The 17,188-nt window shown below is 39.7% G+C and overlaps 1 protein-coding gene across 1 annotated transcript in view; it reads right to left on the minus strand.

Moving 5' to 3' along the window:
* The window catches only part of LOC111141169 (sperm flagellar 2), a 178,375-nt gene that overhangs the window by 27,234 nt on the left and 133,953 nt on the right, over nt 1-17,188 (minus strand). Inside the window, exons 28-35 of the mRNA XM_022493539.1 lie at nt 15,334-15,462; nt 14,132-14,270; nt 11,213-11,442; nt 3,065-4,230; nt 2,723-2,940; nt 2,390-2,598; nt 2,171-2,294; nt 1,901-2,085 (exon numbers count right to left, since the gene is read on the minus strand). Coding sequence (XP_022349247.1) covers nt 1,901-2,085; nt 2,171-2,294; nt 2,390-2,598; nt 2,723-2,940; nt 3,065-4,230; nt 11,213-11,442; nt 14,132-14,270; nt 15,334-15,462 — 2,400 coding nt within the window. The remainder of the gene's footprint in view (nt 1-1,900; nt 2,086-2,170; nt 2,295-2,389; nt 2,599-2,722; nt 2,941-3,064; nt 4,231-11,212; nt 11,443-14,131; nt 14,271-15,333; nt 15,463-17,188) is intronic.

Below are 17,188 nucleotides of genomic sequence, written 5' to 3' on the forward strand. Positions count from 1 at the left end.
TGTTTGTTTTTGTAAATGCAGGGAGACTTGAATTGTTAAATTACTGTACTGGAAGTGATAATTTAATTTAATCTAACTGGCTCAATATTCCAAAGTATTTCATAAAAGGTCACCAACCTTTTAAATGCTTTATTCTTATACATTAATCTCTTTTTACCCTGTCCAAAAGAGAAGTCTGTTTTTGTCTGTCTCTCATTTCAAATTGCATGTGCATGCATTAAAAAAGAAATAGAAAAACAAAATAAATGAAGGAGCTTAAAAAATGTCTGTCTAACCCCTCTGACAGAAGTACCTTCTAGAGTCAGGAGAGACTCCTTACACGTATTCAGGTCTTTCAGGTCCAGAGTATAGAGCTATTCTTCTTTGTTTAGAAATAAAAAGAGTAGAAATAGAACCCCAGACGTAGCATCTCAAATTTTTCTTTTTACATCTGAATTTTTAACAATTATAAAAGTCCAACATGAATCTTAACATTTCTTCTAACCTTTAAGAAAACGCATGAATCCTTTTAAAATGTTAGCAGTTCAAACCAAATATACAATTTTGAGATTTGGAAGTTAATTTTTTGGGTGGCAAGAGCAGAATCTTTCTTCCTTTGATATGACTGGCCATCCAACAGGTCATTCGGAAATACATTCTCTATCCTTTTTGATTGAACCTGAGTATCCAATTTTATAGAGATGAGAAACACTTTCCCAGGGGGTAGAATGTTCAGTGAGATGAGCTTTATTTTCAGTAAAAACCACATTAGCTTTTAGACAAGTTAGAAATAATCACTCACGTTCCTCAAGATGAAGCCATAAATAAAATCCATTTTATGAAACCATGCAGAGGCTCTAAGTATTTAAAAATTCTGTAGAGGTTCAATATATTTCCATTGTCTTTAATAGCTATGGTGCATGCAAAGTGTTGTAAGATAATGCTTCCAGTTTACATAGCAATTGTTTATCTGATGACCTTAACATGAAATGTGAAAACTTTTTAATATTTGACCTTGTCACCTACATGGCCAAGATACATAGTGATATGACTTTCACATAAAATGTGATAACATAAACAGAGAAACTTAGAAATTTTATTCATGGACCGCCCCTCCCCCCCAATCTCTTTTTCAGTTTGGCAGTAAGTTAGTTATCTAATGTAGCTGTCATTTAGAATTACACAGGAAAGATGTTAATTGTATGCCAGGCCAAAGGGAACTCAGACCATAATCATAGTCTGGTCACCCTTAGCAAAACTCTGCAAAAGATGGCATCAAAATAACACCATTGCTTAGAAGTATCACTTCCATCTAAAAAAATGTGAAAGAATGCATGGATGTAGAAGTAGACTTGGAAAGGTATAGGAAGGATTGCCTGGGTGTTTCAGTCGGTGTGGCTGATTCTTGATTTCAGCGTAGGTCATGATCTCAGGGTTGTGGGATAGAGACCCACATTGGGTGGGCTCCACACTCAGTGTGGAGTCTGTGTCAGGATTCTCTCTCTCCTTACTCTCCCCACTCTTCGCTTCCTCATGTGCATACTCTCTCTCTCTCTCTCTCTCTCTCTCTCAAATAAATAAATAATTTTTCTTTTTTTTAAAGAAAGGTACAGGAAATTTTTTCTTTGTCTGGAAAGATGTCAAATGCCTTCTGTGTTTGATATGAAGACTGGTTATTATTTTACTTCTAAATTTCAGATTAAAAAGAATTTGTTTTTACTTTGATCAATAACAAAGTCAACATTATCAGAATACTAATCACTTTCATAATGGCTTTCTGAGTTTGATGAACAGGCAGAATTAGGTCTTGTGTCACCAGTGGAAGATGGTGCTCTTGTATTCCATAAATGGATAGCTTTCCTTGGGTCAAAGTTATTAATGTCTGGAGAATTCAACTGGATTATCAGGAGATCCGTCATACTTTCAGCCTTGATCTTGGCATTCATTTGTGTCTTGGCGAGTTTCATCTGACTAAAGCCACGTACTGCCTCTGCGGAACTTGCAGGGAGGGTCAGCACTAGGTCCACTAATGTCAGGATATTTGGATACTTGTGTAAGTAAACTGAATTCACATAATCCCAGGTCAGCTTGCGGATGTTCTGAAATCTGGGTAGGGGGGAAGAACGAAAAATATAAAAGACTGAAACTCCCAAGTTTCATTAAAATATTTATAAATGTCAACTATGCTTACCTAGCATATATCTCTAATTTCAACATGCTCCATTCAGTGTCCACTTCAGCAATTTCCACATTGGCAGCTTCCAGTACTGGTTCATAATGGGCAATCAGGATGGATACCTCTTTTTCTCCAAATTCTGCCATCGATATACAAGAGAAAAAGTCACAGATATGAAAGAAACCTACAGATGGTCAAAGAACAATAGGTTTGAAATTAGTGCATATAGAGTACCTCGATTTATCTTTGCAGGCCACAGTTTAAAGCTCCCAATCATGGTAGCTTTCACCACATCCTGGCTGGCATCTCTGAAGCAGCCTTGCAGCCTCTTGATAAGATGTGTTAAGACTGTGCTTCTTACATCAGAAATGTCTCCCTTTCCTCCCAGGCAGTTACCATGAAAGTGTGTGACTGAATCTACCCAACGTTCTTTTGGTCCTGGTCTGGGGAGGGAAAAAAAAAAAAATTACCCAAACAAACAATTAAGTGAAAAGGCACCTGGCAAATAATGTCCCCAGTCATACTGTCTACATTTGATAGACCCCAGATCATTCCCCAATTCCTCACCTTGTTTGATATATTCTGAGCATTTCCAGTGTTGACTCTAATGTGGCAAATATGTCAGCAATGGAAGAATTTCTGTTCTGATTGACATGGGAAAAAATGCTAAGTATATTAATGACATCCACTAAGAAATGGATGAATTTAACAATGTCTGCTTGGAGAAGGGACTGTAGGAGTTCCTTGGCTTTCTGATGACTGGTGTCACTTCTGTCTTCATCTGCCTGTAACATAGATTGGGAATAAAATATTGGTTTATCTTTATTAAAATTATTTTAGATTGCTCCATAAAAATATTCCCTGTCACTCTGGAAAACTAAAATAGTATGGTATGTCAAAATTACTTACCAAATGCAGTTGCTGGACTATTGCAGGATATCCCTTGAGAAAATTTTGGAGGGCTGCCTGTAATTCTTGAAGCCACCTCCTGCCCCCTACTTGAGAAGGCATCACAGGTCGAAGGTGAAGGCTTTTGAAAGCGGTCATCAGAGAATTCCTGAGAAGAGGGGAACTGTGGTAGAAGTGGTAAATGCTGTGAAGAAGGTTTCTGACATCATTGTATAGGGGAATTCTCTGGAACACTGCCTCGTAAGATAGTTCGAGATGATGTGCAAAGCAGTACACAGTCAGCGCACATGGCTGGATTTCTCTCAAAAGCAGGGCCACCCCATTGTTTTCTCCCTCTGAGTCAGAGGCGCCATCACTTCCAAAACCAACCAATTTCTTTGCCCAATCTTGGTTCGATAACTTAAGTTGAAGATTTCTCTCTAGAGTTTTCTCAATGGCATTTCTTATTGCCAAAGGATCCTTCTTTTCTACTTTCTGTACCCCAACAATTTGGCAATGCACTTTTCCTGCACGTGCAAACTGCACATAGACGAGTTCAGTTTCCTCAGTTGAACTGTCTGTGATTCCATCTCTGAGGACAGAGAAGAATTTACTTCGTTCTAGTTTCTCTCTTAGATTTCTCCGTTCCACTTCAGCGATAAAATATGTAAAGGTTCTTGCTGATTTGTTAGTTCTGAATACCGGGCCGATATCAACCCCCTTCATATCATCCAACTTGCACATCCAGATGAAGTCTTTGAGGGGACGTCCCGTCTTGGCGATAGCGTGGCATGATCTGAACAAGTTCTCTACTCTCCCGAGGGTGACTTTGCTCATGGTTGTCACCATGAGCCCTGTGGTGGCACGGTTCACTGGAGAAACACTTGTTGCTTCCATTAGTGAAGCTTTGGCATGAGCCTCACTGAGATGATGTGCATTGAGAAATTCTGTCCTAAACTTGTCAGTGCCATAGGAAAAACTCACTTGATTTCCCCTTGACTTGACTCCATGCTTACGGCACAGGCCACAGAACATAAGATTTAGTATCTCATCATATATAAGCCAAGGGTATTTTTTTAGCCAGATTTTCAAAAATTGATCATTCTTCCTTGGAAGGTAATGGTCAAGCTTCTGCAGACTTTTCTGCTTTCTAGGGACTTGGTTCACATCATCTGGAGGATCCCTGCCTTTAAAATAACTCCATATTGTTATTTTCAGTAATCACCAACATATACCCTATTTTGCTTAATCTCTGTGCCCCACACTTGCTCATTATTTCTAGAAAAAATACAGTGAGTGCTTACAAATAGTACATCAGACATTCTGGTGAGTGCTTTAAGTGTCTTATACCATTAGATCCTCATAATCCATCATCCCCATTTTATAGTTAAGAAAATAGACTAATTACCTGTCATTTTATGGATTAAAAAAACCCCTAGGGCACAGAGAGGTCAGTTAATTTGCCTGGTGTCATGGTGCTCATAAGTGATAGAGTTGGGGATCACTAGCAGCCAGTCCGACTCCATAGCCACCATGGTTAGCTACTTCACTACTACAGGTTTCTCATAAGGACAAAGGGGGCTATGTTCTTCTTCACTCTAGAATCTGGTTCTCTGTGCATAAAAGAGGGACATTGCTTTTTGCTGACATTTGCTTCCTGTGGTGAGAAGAAAGAGTAACAGGACATGCACAGCAGCATGTCTACAAGATTCGCCTTAGCCATCTCTTCCTTCCCACCACAGGCCCTCCTTCTCTGGCAGGACCAGCGCCAACCTGTTCCTTTACAGAAAGGGCTTCAGGCTTTGAGACCCATCCTAGGTGGTTTCAAGGAGCAGTGCCTCATGCCTCATCGTTTTCTTTTCCCCAAAGATCTAATTTCTGAAACCTACTTGTCAGAGCGTGGAATATGTATATTCATCTGGAGAGAAAGACAGAAAAATTAAAATTATACAAAGGAACATCCTAAAATGCAGTTTTTCTCTGAAGGCAGGCAGCCTGGACCACATATTTACCTCCCTCCTTCAACTTCTGTGACCCTAGTGATCATTAGATGATATTGTCCTATTTTACAGTTTAATGAAAAAGTGGAATATATGTTTGTGTGATCGTATACTGAATAATGCCTAAGTGAGTGCTAAGCACTTGGCAGATGTTTAAGAAAATCAACATTCCCAACTGATTTCCATGATCTTCTATCTTTTAATGTCTTTTACCTGGAAACCTTCAACATTAGTCAATCTGCTGCTGCTTTTCTTACCCAATTTTTATCTAGCTTCTATTTTGCTTTTTAATAAATTTTTTCTTTGCAGTTGTTACTGTTAAAACAGAGCTCCAATTTGTTTTTTTCCCCCCAAATCCTAAATATCACTGTTTTTGCTTAAAGTGGGCCTTCTCGTGACTAGTACCTCCTGCCTTCATTTTGGTCCCTACCTATTGGGTCCTCAGGCTCCCACTCTAGGCCTTTGGCACCAGACTGTTGCCTGCTGGCCACATGTCAATGCTGGTAAGCACAGGAATGAATATATGAAAAAGAAGTCTCTTGTTACTGAAGGGAAGGACTTTAACTTTCACTACAGATTTAGCTAGCTTTTATGTTTTTAGCTTTATGAACAGATTTTCCAGAAGGTATTATCTTGAATTCTGAGCACGTACTTTCATTTGCCTAATGTAAATTCTCTGGCTTCATTAGAATGTGTTTCCTCCTGAAGAAGCAGCCGAAACTCTACCCACAGACAGTTTTAACAGGTCCAAGAGGCTTCTAGATTTACTACTGCATTTCCGTGATCTGAATCTCTGAAGCGGAAGGAGTTCACCCACTAAGAGAACCACAGGACATTCAGGGGCCTTACTCCTTTTTTGCAGTAATCCCTAGAGTTTACCACCTGGAGACATATTCCTATTAATAAATCAATCCTTCTCTAGCATACCTTTTCTAAGAAATATTTCTGAATTTTTTGATTTGTGTAAAATCAGACTAATTTAAACAGGTTTCAGATTACAACATGGGGCTTACCTCCCTGCAAATATATAGTATCCTATTTCTACAGTTTCCTCAGAGATACTAGCTTAGAAAGATCCACAGAATTTCCAATGATTCCCTCCAAACCCCATGCCCTTAATCCCGTCTCTCAGTTGGCGGAGGCTCTGTAGAGATACAGAGCAGCATCTCCTGAGCTCTTAGTCTCTGCCTCCTTGTAATCCACTCACCACATCATCTGGCACTAAAGGCCTTTGATAATCCTTTCCTGCGTGTCCTTTGTAAACCACTTTGAGACTTCACAATCTGACCACAAGTTCTCTGTGGTCCTCACCTCATGCCTCCTGCCCCAGCTGTCTGTTTGCTGTTCCTTGAAGAAATATGTCATGCAACTTCAAAATCTCCATGTCTACTCTAGTTTCCCCTTTGCCTGCTTTCCCCAGCTCTTCTTCCTGGAAGGTTCCGTTGAAAATTCTCTACTGGGTTAACCCCTATGCTGACCCACATAGGCAGTAGTAACTACTTCCTCCTCTGAATTCTTGTAAAAACCATGTAGCCAAATAATCTAGCTTAGCCACCACAGACAAGAGTTCTGTTTGTAACTTCTGTCTCTGAGACCAATCACTGATCCTAAGGGTTTCTGGAAGAGGTTCAGAGGTGGAGCCCCTTGTGAGTTTTTAGAACAATTTCATAGCCTCGAGCAACTAAATGCTGCCTCTCTTGAAGAAGGAGTGAGGAGGCGGAATTTGCTGGACTGTGTTCTCCGGGGATAGCCTCTCAGCAGAAGCCAAAATAGCCATGAACCAAATCTCTACAGACATTACATGGAATACTGATGGGTTTACAAAGAAAAGGAGTTCTTTTGGTTTAAGTGGGGACTGAGGAACATTGCTAAAGTGTTCTAGTTTCAACAGACTCCAAATTGCTTCCAATGGAGAAAGACTGCCTTCCTGATGTGCTTGGCACTTGATGTTTAGAGACAAGATGTTGCTACCCAGAGCTCAATGCGCTACACAAAATGACTGTTTTTGTTCGGGATGTTTATGTTCCCTTGGGGGGCCACATACCTTATGGTTTAATTCTATCAGGTGGTGTAATTTTTTTTTTTCTGGAAATATTCTAGGGTAATGCTATAGATGCCTGTTGCGCCATGTGTACCTTCAGGATAGCGAGCTAACATTTTGAGTAATAATTGGAATAGTTTGAATCACTATTGTATAATTTTACATATTATATAATAATATGATATTACTCTAACTATATAATTAAATTATAATGGCTTATATTACACTTACATTGCACATTCTATGTGCCGGACACTTCCTAAACACTTTACATAAATTATTTTAAAGCTCATAGCAACTCTATTGATATACCCCATTGTCCAGATGAGAAAATTGAGACTGAGAGAGGCTAATTAACTTGCCCCAGAACATACTACAATCATTTGACAAAAGGTGGATTTGAAAAGAGCTGTCTGATTCTTCTTACCCATGGCTGGGTTTTCTTACTCAGCCAGCCATGGGTAAGAAGTGAATCAACATGGAAAGGCTAGCATGGGGCCTGACATACGGAGCCAGACCCCATGCCAGTACTGGCTATTAGAATTCAGAAGATGTTCACTAAATCTCCCTTTGTGCTGGGAGTACTGTCGTGGGAATGATTCCTGGGACAGTCAGTGAAAGAATGTCTTGCCGATTCACTGGCTGTCTCTAACTTAAGCTGCTCCTAAGACTCTCAAGTGTGGCTCTTTGCTGGGTGGGAAGAAAAATGCTGGCGTGATAAATGGTCTCATTGCATTTCACATGATCTTGTACGTTTATCATGCATAAGGTTATTTTTCTTTTCTGGCATATGTGTATATATATTTATATCCATAAATAATTTTATTTATGTAGCATAATTAAAAGTTACCAAAGTGGAACTTCATGATATGACCATTCTTTATAAATTTGCTAAAAACCTCTTCCTGCGGGCCTAGTAATATAATGACTATGTGTGAACATGTATGCTTTTTCCTAGAGAAAAAGACATCTGTTCATCATATTTCACCATATTTTAGTAAGCATGAGAGTTGCCTCTTAGATACCATAGGTTACACTGGCATATATGAAATAGTTAATGGAAATGCTCATATTTCTTAATATACAAAAATACATTCTTAAAAATAACAGCAATTTTCAAGTTCAAGGAAGATGTTCTGTAGGATCACACATTTAGAAATGTGCCACATTCAGCCAGTTGCTCCATACTTTCAAAACTGATTACTTCAACTGAGCTTGTCTTTTCAAATTATACAGTTCTGAGGTAAATACAGTGGAAGATGCCATAAAAGATTATTTTCCAGGAAGGAATATGATAAAAGAGTTCATTTAAAAGATGGATGGCTGTGTATCATTTAAGGCAGTGGACAACAGGAAGAAAGAGTGAGGAAGAAAGACTAAAGTCAGAGGATGTCTTGGGAGCTAAGGGAGTCAGGGAGAAAGGGTGGGTGGTGATTATTGGACTTCCTTGGAGAGGGGCAATGTCTGCATTTGCAGCCTGACTTCAAAGAAAACATCACAGAACTGTGACTCTGGGAGCGAGAAAATGGAATGATAATTATTTTGCCTTCCTTTTACAACATTAGCAAGAATAAGAACAATGAACATTCTTTTTATTGATAGACTACCTGATACTGTGCTAAGGTTTTACACGTTCTTAAAAAGCAATGAATATGTGTGTGTGTGTGTGCATGTGTGCATGTGTTCATATAGCATAACTGAGCTAATAATGAAGAATTTAAACTGATTGCTCATAGCCCTTAGGTCATTTTGAACCCTTAAGACCCCCCAATCTCACAGTATTGTATAGCCTTGTAAACCTTGCAGTAATTACAATGGTTATTCTTGAATCTGGAATAATTCTCCAGCTTGGGTGGATGGTGGTGGTTCCTCATAGAAGGCCTCCTCGTCTGTTTGCCTGAGGTTCTTAGGGTTGGGGAAGCAAAGCAGCCTCCTGACATTTCCCAGAACATCCACACCCATGCCTCTAATCTGCATGCTGGCCCGGGGCGGTTCCTCCGACTTGAAATATCCCCTGTATCCCTGCAATCAATTCCTCTTCTTCCAGTTCCTTCCTCCAAGGTAGTATCCCCTCAAACCTTCCCTGACCCCTGACTGACCTCATTGTGCACTGATCCTCTTTTGCTCTGCATTCCTGAGCACTTTTATAAAGTTCATACGCTCTTCCAGAAAGAAATTAAATAGAAGTTTATATTTTCTTCTTCCTTGCTTGCCTTTTCAAATTACACTCTAAGTCCCTTGGGCAAGTGGTTTTCCTATTGCATCTACTTTTTAAAAAATATATAACTCTCTCCCTTCTTTCTTCCCCCCTTTCCTTCCTCTTTCCACCATACTTTGTAAGCTGTTGCATTCATTATACCATATTCAGATAACAGACAAATGTATCAGTTGACATGCTTTAGTCCCAAGGGTTTGTAGAGTTAATCTTCTAAGACATGTGTCTGCCAACTTACAGCTGCTATTTGTTGTTTTTAAACATTTAGTTGAAATGGAGGCTCTGGATTTGAGGTTGGATCCAAGAATGTATTATGGTTGTCATCATGAATACCAAGGTCCCTTTTAAAAGGGATTATGAGTGGTTGATAATTTTCAAAATCCACTTCCACCTACTCAAATGCCCCCAAATGCTTTTAGTTTTGACCTGCTAATTGGATGATTTCCTTCTCATCACCCTAGTGTAGGATTAAATCAAAGCGTATTTCATATTCAGAATCTTTATATATGTATCTTTTTGTTTTAAACATAAAAATTAGTGTAGATATAATGAAGAGCAAAAGCAACTCTCGAGAAGGAAATATGTAATAAGAGGGCCTTGTGAACCCCACACCGTGGGGAAGAGAATAGAATCTGCCTGTCGGATGGGAGGGATTTCATTGGCTGGCTTTATAAAACTGCCATTTCTTGATACCTGCTGATGGCTGCATTTCCTTCCTGCCCAAATACCACCAACTGGAGTTGGTATCCATCAACAGTTGTCATGTGTGCCTTTATGTACTAGAGGTGGAGTCCGCTCATGCTGGTTAGATGAGCTGATGTGTGCCAGGGAAGGAGGTCCTCCAGGGGCCCATGGTTACACCTTGTTTCATCTGCTGGGCTTAGCCAGGAGATGTTCTGATTTAGAATTAAGGAATACCCTTTTGACTAATGAGATTCAATGGAGATTTATAGAAATACTTGACTTTTAAAAAAACAAATGAGTATATTCACCATGAAAGTGGAATCGTGTTAGTGCTAGATTAAAGTCAGTTGGCTATTCTCTAGGGAAAAGTAATGATTTTCCAATACATGGATGTTGGGAGATAAAATAAACCTGATTATGAGAGGTGACTTAGTTCAGTGAGAAGGGGCAAGAGCTTTGAATCCAAAGAGGCCTGAATGACATATGACTATATGTAAAAACTGCTCTGTGACTCGGTGTCCAGACCAATAAAATGGAGATGAGATGATAGTTCTATATGATCTGTCTGAATTACTTGTGCTATCAATTGATGGAATTCATTGAAGAATATCTGGAAGTAGAAAGAGAATGAATTTTTAAAGGAAGCACTTGCACATGTTACAGAGTCATAATGATAACATGTGAAGGAAATAAAGAATTCATGTATAACATAAAATATTATGTGCACATGCATGCAAACACCTTCATCAGTTAAGCAAATATTTTGTTGACAGGTTCCCTGGTTCTATTCTTAGTCGTGAAGCATTGAGGGAAAGGGGAAATTCTCTACTCCCTGGTCTTCCTCCACAGACTAGTAGGGGAGACAGAAACACAAACTCATCATCTCAGTCCAAACCCTAGACTGGACATATGTCCAAATGCTGTCTCTCTCAACTGCCAAAGTCAGACCCAAGTTTACCAACTTTTTGGCCAGGGGCAGGGATGGGCTGAAGAGGAGAATTACCAGGAATGAAGACCACCACACTGCCAAAGGATCAGTCACGTTTCGTCCTGTTTGTTTCACTCAGATCTATGTTGTATGAAGCAGATGTGTGAGAAACTGGAGCAGAGTGAGGGCTCGTTTTGGTGACATGCAACCCAGGGGGCTGATTTTACTTATGAGCAGGTGACTGCTACCCTGATGAGTCCTAAACTTTTTTGTGCTTTTTCATGATAATTATTTTTCCTACCTTTAGGTGCGATATCTAAGAACTGATCTCGAAGACTATCAAGCTGTTCGATGGTCAGGGTGCCATTTTCTTCCTTTTCCACAGGAGGGGGGCGCACTGGGGGAGGAGGGTCTGGAAAGACTTTCATATCGCCATTAATGAAGAAATCTTCTTGGCTTAAATAAAGTTCATTCTGAATTTTTTTAGATGTTTCAATGTGATAGCGAGCCACCTCGGTTAATTTTTCCACACTGAAAATGGAAAAATGTAAAGGGTTATCCCCACTAAATACTACTGGATTAACAGTGTTTGCTTACTAGACATATACAAAGAGTCTACACATTGTATAGCTAAAGTAGACAATTCAATCTGCATGTTTACAAATTCCAATTCTCTTCAAACCCACTTTGTGAAAAGACAGAGTATAATTAAATAAGTGTAGATTGGAAATAAGATATATGCTCACTATAAAGCTCATGGTCATGTATGTATACAAAGCTGAACAAAAAGGGACTTCATCAAATATGGTTTTATTAGTAATAGAACATATTTTACTGTGTAAGTAAGATTGTGTCAAGAGATATATTTCATTCTAAGTATGCACCAGAATAAAGTTATATGGCAGAAGAGTCTGTAAAATACAACTGTTAGATTGACACACTTATTTGGAATCAGGAAAACTTATTAAGTTAATCAAATTTGATAATGGATTTCTGGAAGAGTGACTTTTCTCTAACTTTGACTGGAGGAGTTTGATGTTATTTAAAACACAAAGTCAGAATGGACTCTCATAATATAAACACATTTAAATTGCTTTCTATTTTTACAAACAGTAATTCCTAGTTAAATCATGTAGTATAAGCAATAATAGGTACAGTGGAAAGAACCCTGGAAGCTGAGCTCTCATTCCAGAACACTCCACAGCCATAGGTCCTTGGGAACTTATTTAAGCTCCCTGAATTTCCTTATCTTTGCATGAAGCCAGTAACGCATAACTCCATACCTTATAATTATTAATATGAAATCACACAGAGCATGGATTTAACCTACACTGGGAATTATAGTTATGGCCCTAATTAAAGGGCCATTTCAAAAGCCAGAGAAGTTTTATACACGAATAAATATGATATTACTATATTACAGGAAGGACTGTGTTTCTAGTTTACAATAAAGTTAGGACATGATGGAAAAATCCATTTTTAATCTACTTTTATGTAACCGAGGAACACCAACATATATTACAGACTGAAAATTTTAAAAAATAGTATTAGTTGCTTTCTTTGAAAAGACAACCCTAGAATTCAACTCCAGCATGCTATACTAGTAAGTGCCCACATAGTGCGTATTATCTAATTCGTTTATGCCTCGTGGTGTGTGTGCGCTGGGGTGTATAGGAGAAAGGCAATGGATAGCAACTAAGTTTTACTCCCTTGAGTGAGGAAGGCCTCCCACTGCCGACCAAGACTGAGCCACAACCAGGATCTCAAAATGGGTGTGCTCCACCTAGTGGAGGTTACCAGAAACGGAAGAGATTTAAAAATGCCAAGGGAATAGAAAGCAAGATTTGGAGTTCTGAGGGATCTGGTAGCTCTCTCTATATTTTCCCTTTATCACCAGAGAATTTGTACAATAACCAAAGCAGAAAGCATGGCTGAACAGTCCTGGTTTTAACTTCCTGTGGTCACATTCAGGGGTCAGATATATACACAGAATATAAATCTGAGAAATTGGAGTACCTCTGATAAAAAAATAAGAAGCATTTACTCTTGAGGGTCACGTGGCTGGGAGTTGTTAATGCTATGAATTAAGAAAATACATTTTCCTTTGTAAGTGGCAGGCAGAGAACAGAACTGAACATCACTGCTCTGTGACGCTAACGAGTAACAGGCTTGGCTACCCAGTAATAAAATTATTTTAAGCTTACTGCAGTAAGGTTACCAGGTTGAGGGGTGGGTGTGTGTGTGTGTGTGTGTGTGTGTGTGTGTGTGTGTGTGTTAGTTATTATATAGCACAACAGATATTAAAAAAACAAGGATGAAGATTTTACAACAGAACTTTCATTATGAGACAAGGATTATAGAAAACAAACCATAACAACTATCTTCCAGACAATAGTTGTTTCTGAGAATGCTTGCCATTTGTATTCTATGTAGGTAGCAAATTCTAAATTTCCAGCCAATGTTTATTCCAAACTGTAGTGTTCCCAGAATCTAGATCTAATAGAAAACTCTGAAATAGCCTGGATGCTGTGTTTCCTTTTATAAATGAAGCCATGGGGCCCCGAGCGATTAGGCATGGTGCTCGTCTGTGGACAATGAGGGAATCCCCGTCTCTTGGAACATCATGTTGCCTGACTCTCACTTGAGGGCTGTTTCTGCTTTGCTGAGCTTCTTTTTAGGGGAGAATTAAGGGAATGAGACTCTCTGTCCCTCACTAGAGATGAGAAGTCTGAAAAACCTTTGGAACCGAAGAGTAAAGTGGAACTGGGTATTACCTTTACAAGGGAGTCAGCCTCACAAATAAAACATTGCAGTTGTTTTGGACTTGTTAGTCTCCCATTAATCAGCCCTGACTAAAAATAAGTCTAGCATTAGAAAGATACGAAACACAATCTTACTTCTAAGTAAGTACTTCTAAGTAAGTACTTCTAAAAAAAAATATTTTAAAATTACCTATAACATACCTTGTAAACTATGGTCCTCATCAAGCAGCCTAAAAACCAAACTCAGAAATGATGTGTAAAACTGGACATTGCAACAGGACAGTTTGACACATGACTTAGTGTTTGAGGAGAACCAATACAAATGTATACGTGATTCCCCTAAAATTTCTATTTGCAAATGTAATTTACAGTTGTAAATGCCTAAAAACCTGCTAATTTTGACCTCCAGGAATTAAAAAAAAAAAAATACGCTTTGGAAAAGCCATGGGGTACATTACCTGGCCATTTCATTCAAGTACCTCTCACCAAGCCACTTTTCCAAGAGTTTATATACATCGACCACCTTTGTTACTAAATCTTCAAGGAAAGCCAATGCTTTGGTTTTTATCAGTTCAAGCCGGAACTGTGTGGCTATCTCTATTTAGAAAGAAAATGAAGGATTATATATACATGCATTTTCTCATCAGCTGAATTCAATTTTAAACCAATCATGCTTCAGTTTGTGAAGATGTAGGTGCACATTTAATATATGAGTATAGGTAATAACTAATCTATGTCGCTGAGAAAAAAATGGGTAATGCATAGTAGGGTCATTTGACTATTTATTTAAGCCAAAACTATTATAAACTGAGCTTTACATTTATTACACTTTTTAGCATTATGTTCTTTGATAAATTGGAGTGGGAAAGAACAAATAGATAATCTCTGAATTTCAAAAGGGGGAAGATACAAAGTCTCTGGATATTTCCCTACTTAAAGAACCTCAGGATGGCAACACCATTGTATTTTCTTAGCACTGGTCAAACTAGGGTAAATTCTCTGTATTCCAGGGCCTGTTGCTGCCCATGGCACACACTAAGGTTTGTGGATTTTAGTTCTGAAATAGATTTCCCATGTTTCTTCGCTGCTTCCTCCACTGCCACTGGCCTCATTTGCTCATTTTCCTGATTTTTTTCAAAGTCCATTTTCAGTTGCATTCTAAGACAAGTGGAAGGGCCAGGAGGATATATCTTATAAAATCACTGCTACCTATAGAAAAGGAAGCTCTTGAACATTATGGATCCCAGACTGGCTTCTAGGGCCTCTGTTACCAAGAACTCACTTTCGGGGCCTGTAAGCCTTCAGTTGGGATTTATTTCCCTAATGAGAGGCCTCAACTATTCTTCACATAGAAAACCACCCCTGTAAAACCACACAGACTCTGACATATTCCTTTTGTGTCTGTTCTCTGAGAGTGTTAATTATTGCTGGTGTTCTCCTAGCCCCCTCCCAAATTTTCTCTTTCTGAGATCTCAGCAGACAGTTATAGGACAGCTGAATCTAGCCCTCATGTGGTCCTTGAAAACAACCAATGAAATGCTGTACTTTTCAATCCCTTTGTTCTGTGTTCCCCCAACACAACTTGAGCCATTCAAAAGCTATTTTCCTACTGGTCTGTTTTCCACTGAAAACAATCATCTCAGTTCTTTCCAAATGCTACCTTCAAATTGCAGGGCAGCGAGGTGTTCTTCCTTGATTTTGAGCATCAGTTCTTTTCTCTTTTCCATTTGGGCAATCTCCTCTGCTGTCACCGTCACAGGTGTGACTTCTGCCATCGGTGGTGATTTGCCTGAAAGCACAGTGGAACTTGGGGAGCAGCGAGCCAGCATGCAAGAGGACGGACAGCTCCTTGGACAAAATGGGGACCAAGCGACATGTGCGGGTCTACCGCAAACCTCTTAGGATCTGGAAAGGACCAACCCTAGTCCTGACTGTGAGTGGGAAGTATGGATCTTTCCTTGAGAATTCTCCAGGTGTTATCTAGGCTAGACACATGTGAAAATGCCCCTTTTGTGTAGCATCATGGGAAAATGAGGTGTGCAGGGAGCACAGACACAGTCAGAGACTCCAAGGAAGGTACAGTGCAGAGTTTGGCGATGGAAGTCAGCAAACTGCAACACAGCACGGAGGCCATTAGCCAGCTGCGGAAGTACTATTCCGTCAGAGGTACTAGTGTTAGCCAAGTGCGTACCAGATCCTCGTGAAGAAAAGACCAGCTGACAACATCCACAAGATGGCTGAAATGTGGCTCACAGTCAAGAATCTGTAATCTACTTAACAATCTTTTCAGTAGTACTTAACTGGAATTATTTCCATGATTATATAAGAGAATTAGAAAATAAGAATTTGTCAGCATTTATCTGACAATCTACCCTTGAGAAATGGCAGTGTGATTCTAGCTGCAGGCTCCCTTTATGTAGTTCTACTTAGTGCAATAAATCTGTCTTGAAGATCTGACCACAAGGGGTTCGAGTCATGTGAAGAAGACATAACTGTAAATAAAGAAACTGTAATAAAATGTCGTTGCAGGGCGCCCGGGTGGCTCAGTGGGTTGGGCCTCTGCCTTCAACTTGGGTCATAATCTCAGGATCCTGGGATCGAGCCCCAATTTGGGCTCTCTGCTCAGCGGGGAACATGCTTCCTCCTCAATCTCTGACTGCCTCTCTGCCTGCTTGTGATCTTTCTCTGTCTCTCTGTCAAAGAAATAAAATCTTTTTAAAAAATGTAGATGCAACAGTAGATGTATGAATTACAGGTGAAAGGGAGCTTAATCTCGTTCAATTTCTGTTTTATCATCTGTAAAATTAAGGGACTAGACTCAACCATTTATCCATTAAAAGTACATTGAGACATGTCCTCCAAATGCTGCTTATGTCTTTCAATTTTACCATCTGAGATGGACTAAGTGGTGTGTTTTTCCTTGTGGTGCTCTTCTTCTCTTGGCTTCAAGTGCCACCCCTCAGCCCCAGGCATGCCCACATCCTCAACTCCTCCTCTTACTCCTCCTCAGGGCTGTTTAAATGTACTCCCGCTGGGAAGTGTTTCCCCACTCTTCAGAAGGACTGAGGTGACCTTGCGCTCAAGGTCGCCTGCACCTCTTCCACTAAAGAACAATGATGGATCAACTGTCTGTCTCTGGGGCTAGACTGAGTTCCCATCAGGGTAGGGACTGTGTTTTGTTTTCATCCTTAAAGTTCACCATCGTGTCCTTAGCCCCCATCGTGGCATGCTTCTCTTCTAGTGGGTGCCTAACAAGTGTCTCGTGAGCAACTGCCTAGTGAAGTGACTTCTGCCCCCGTGCTTCTGTCTCTTCCTCTCTTGCCTCAACTCACCTTAAATATGTGCAAGTGAAGACATTCAGAGGGGGCATAATGTTTGTGCCAGAATTAATCCCCAAGGCTGACAGGAGGTCTGTCTCAGCCTGAGTTTTCTCTTGCCTTTGCTTTCTCCTCAGGCCTCTGAGGCAGAGCTAGGCAGGAGGCCTCCAGAAGAGAGGAACTTGCTTGAATTAAACC

This window comes from Enhydra lutris, unplaced genomic scaffold, assembly GCF_002288905.1.
Source record: "Enhydra lutris kenyoni isolate GAN:26980312 unplaced genomic scaffold, ASM228890v2 scaffoldscaffold5, whole genome shotgun sequence".
NCBI lineage: Eukaryota > Metazoa > Chordata > Mammalia > Carnivora > Mustelidae > Enhydra > Enhydra lutris.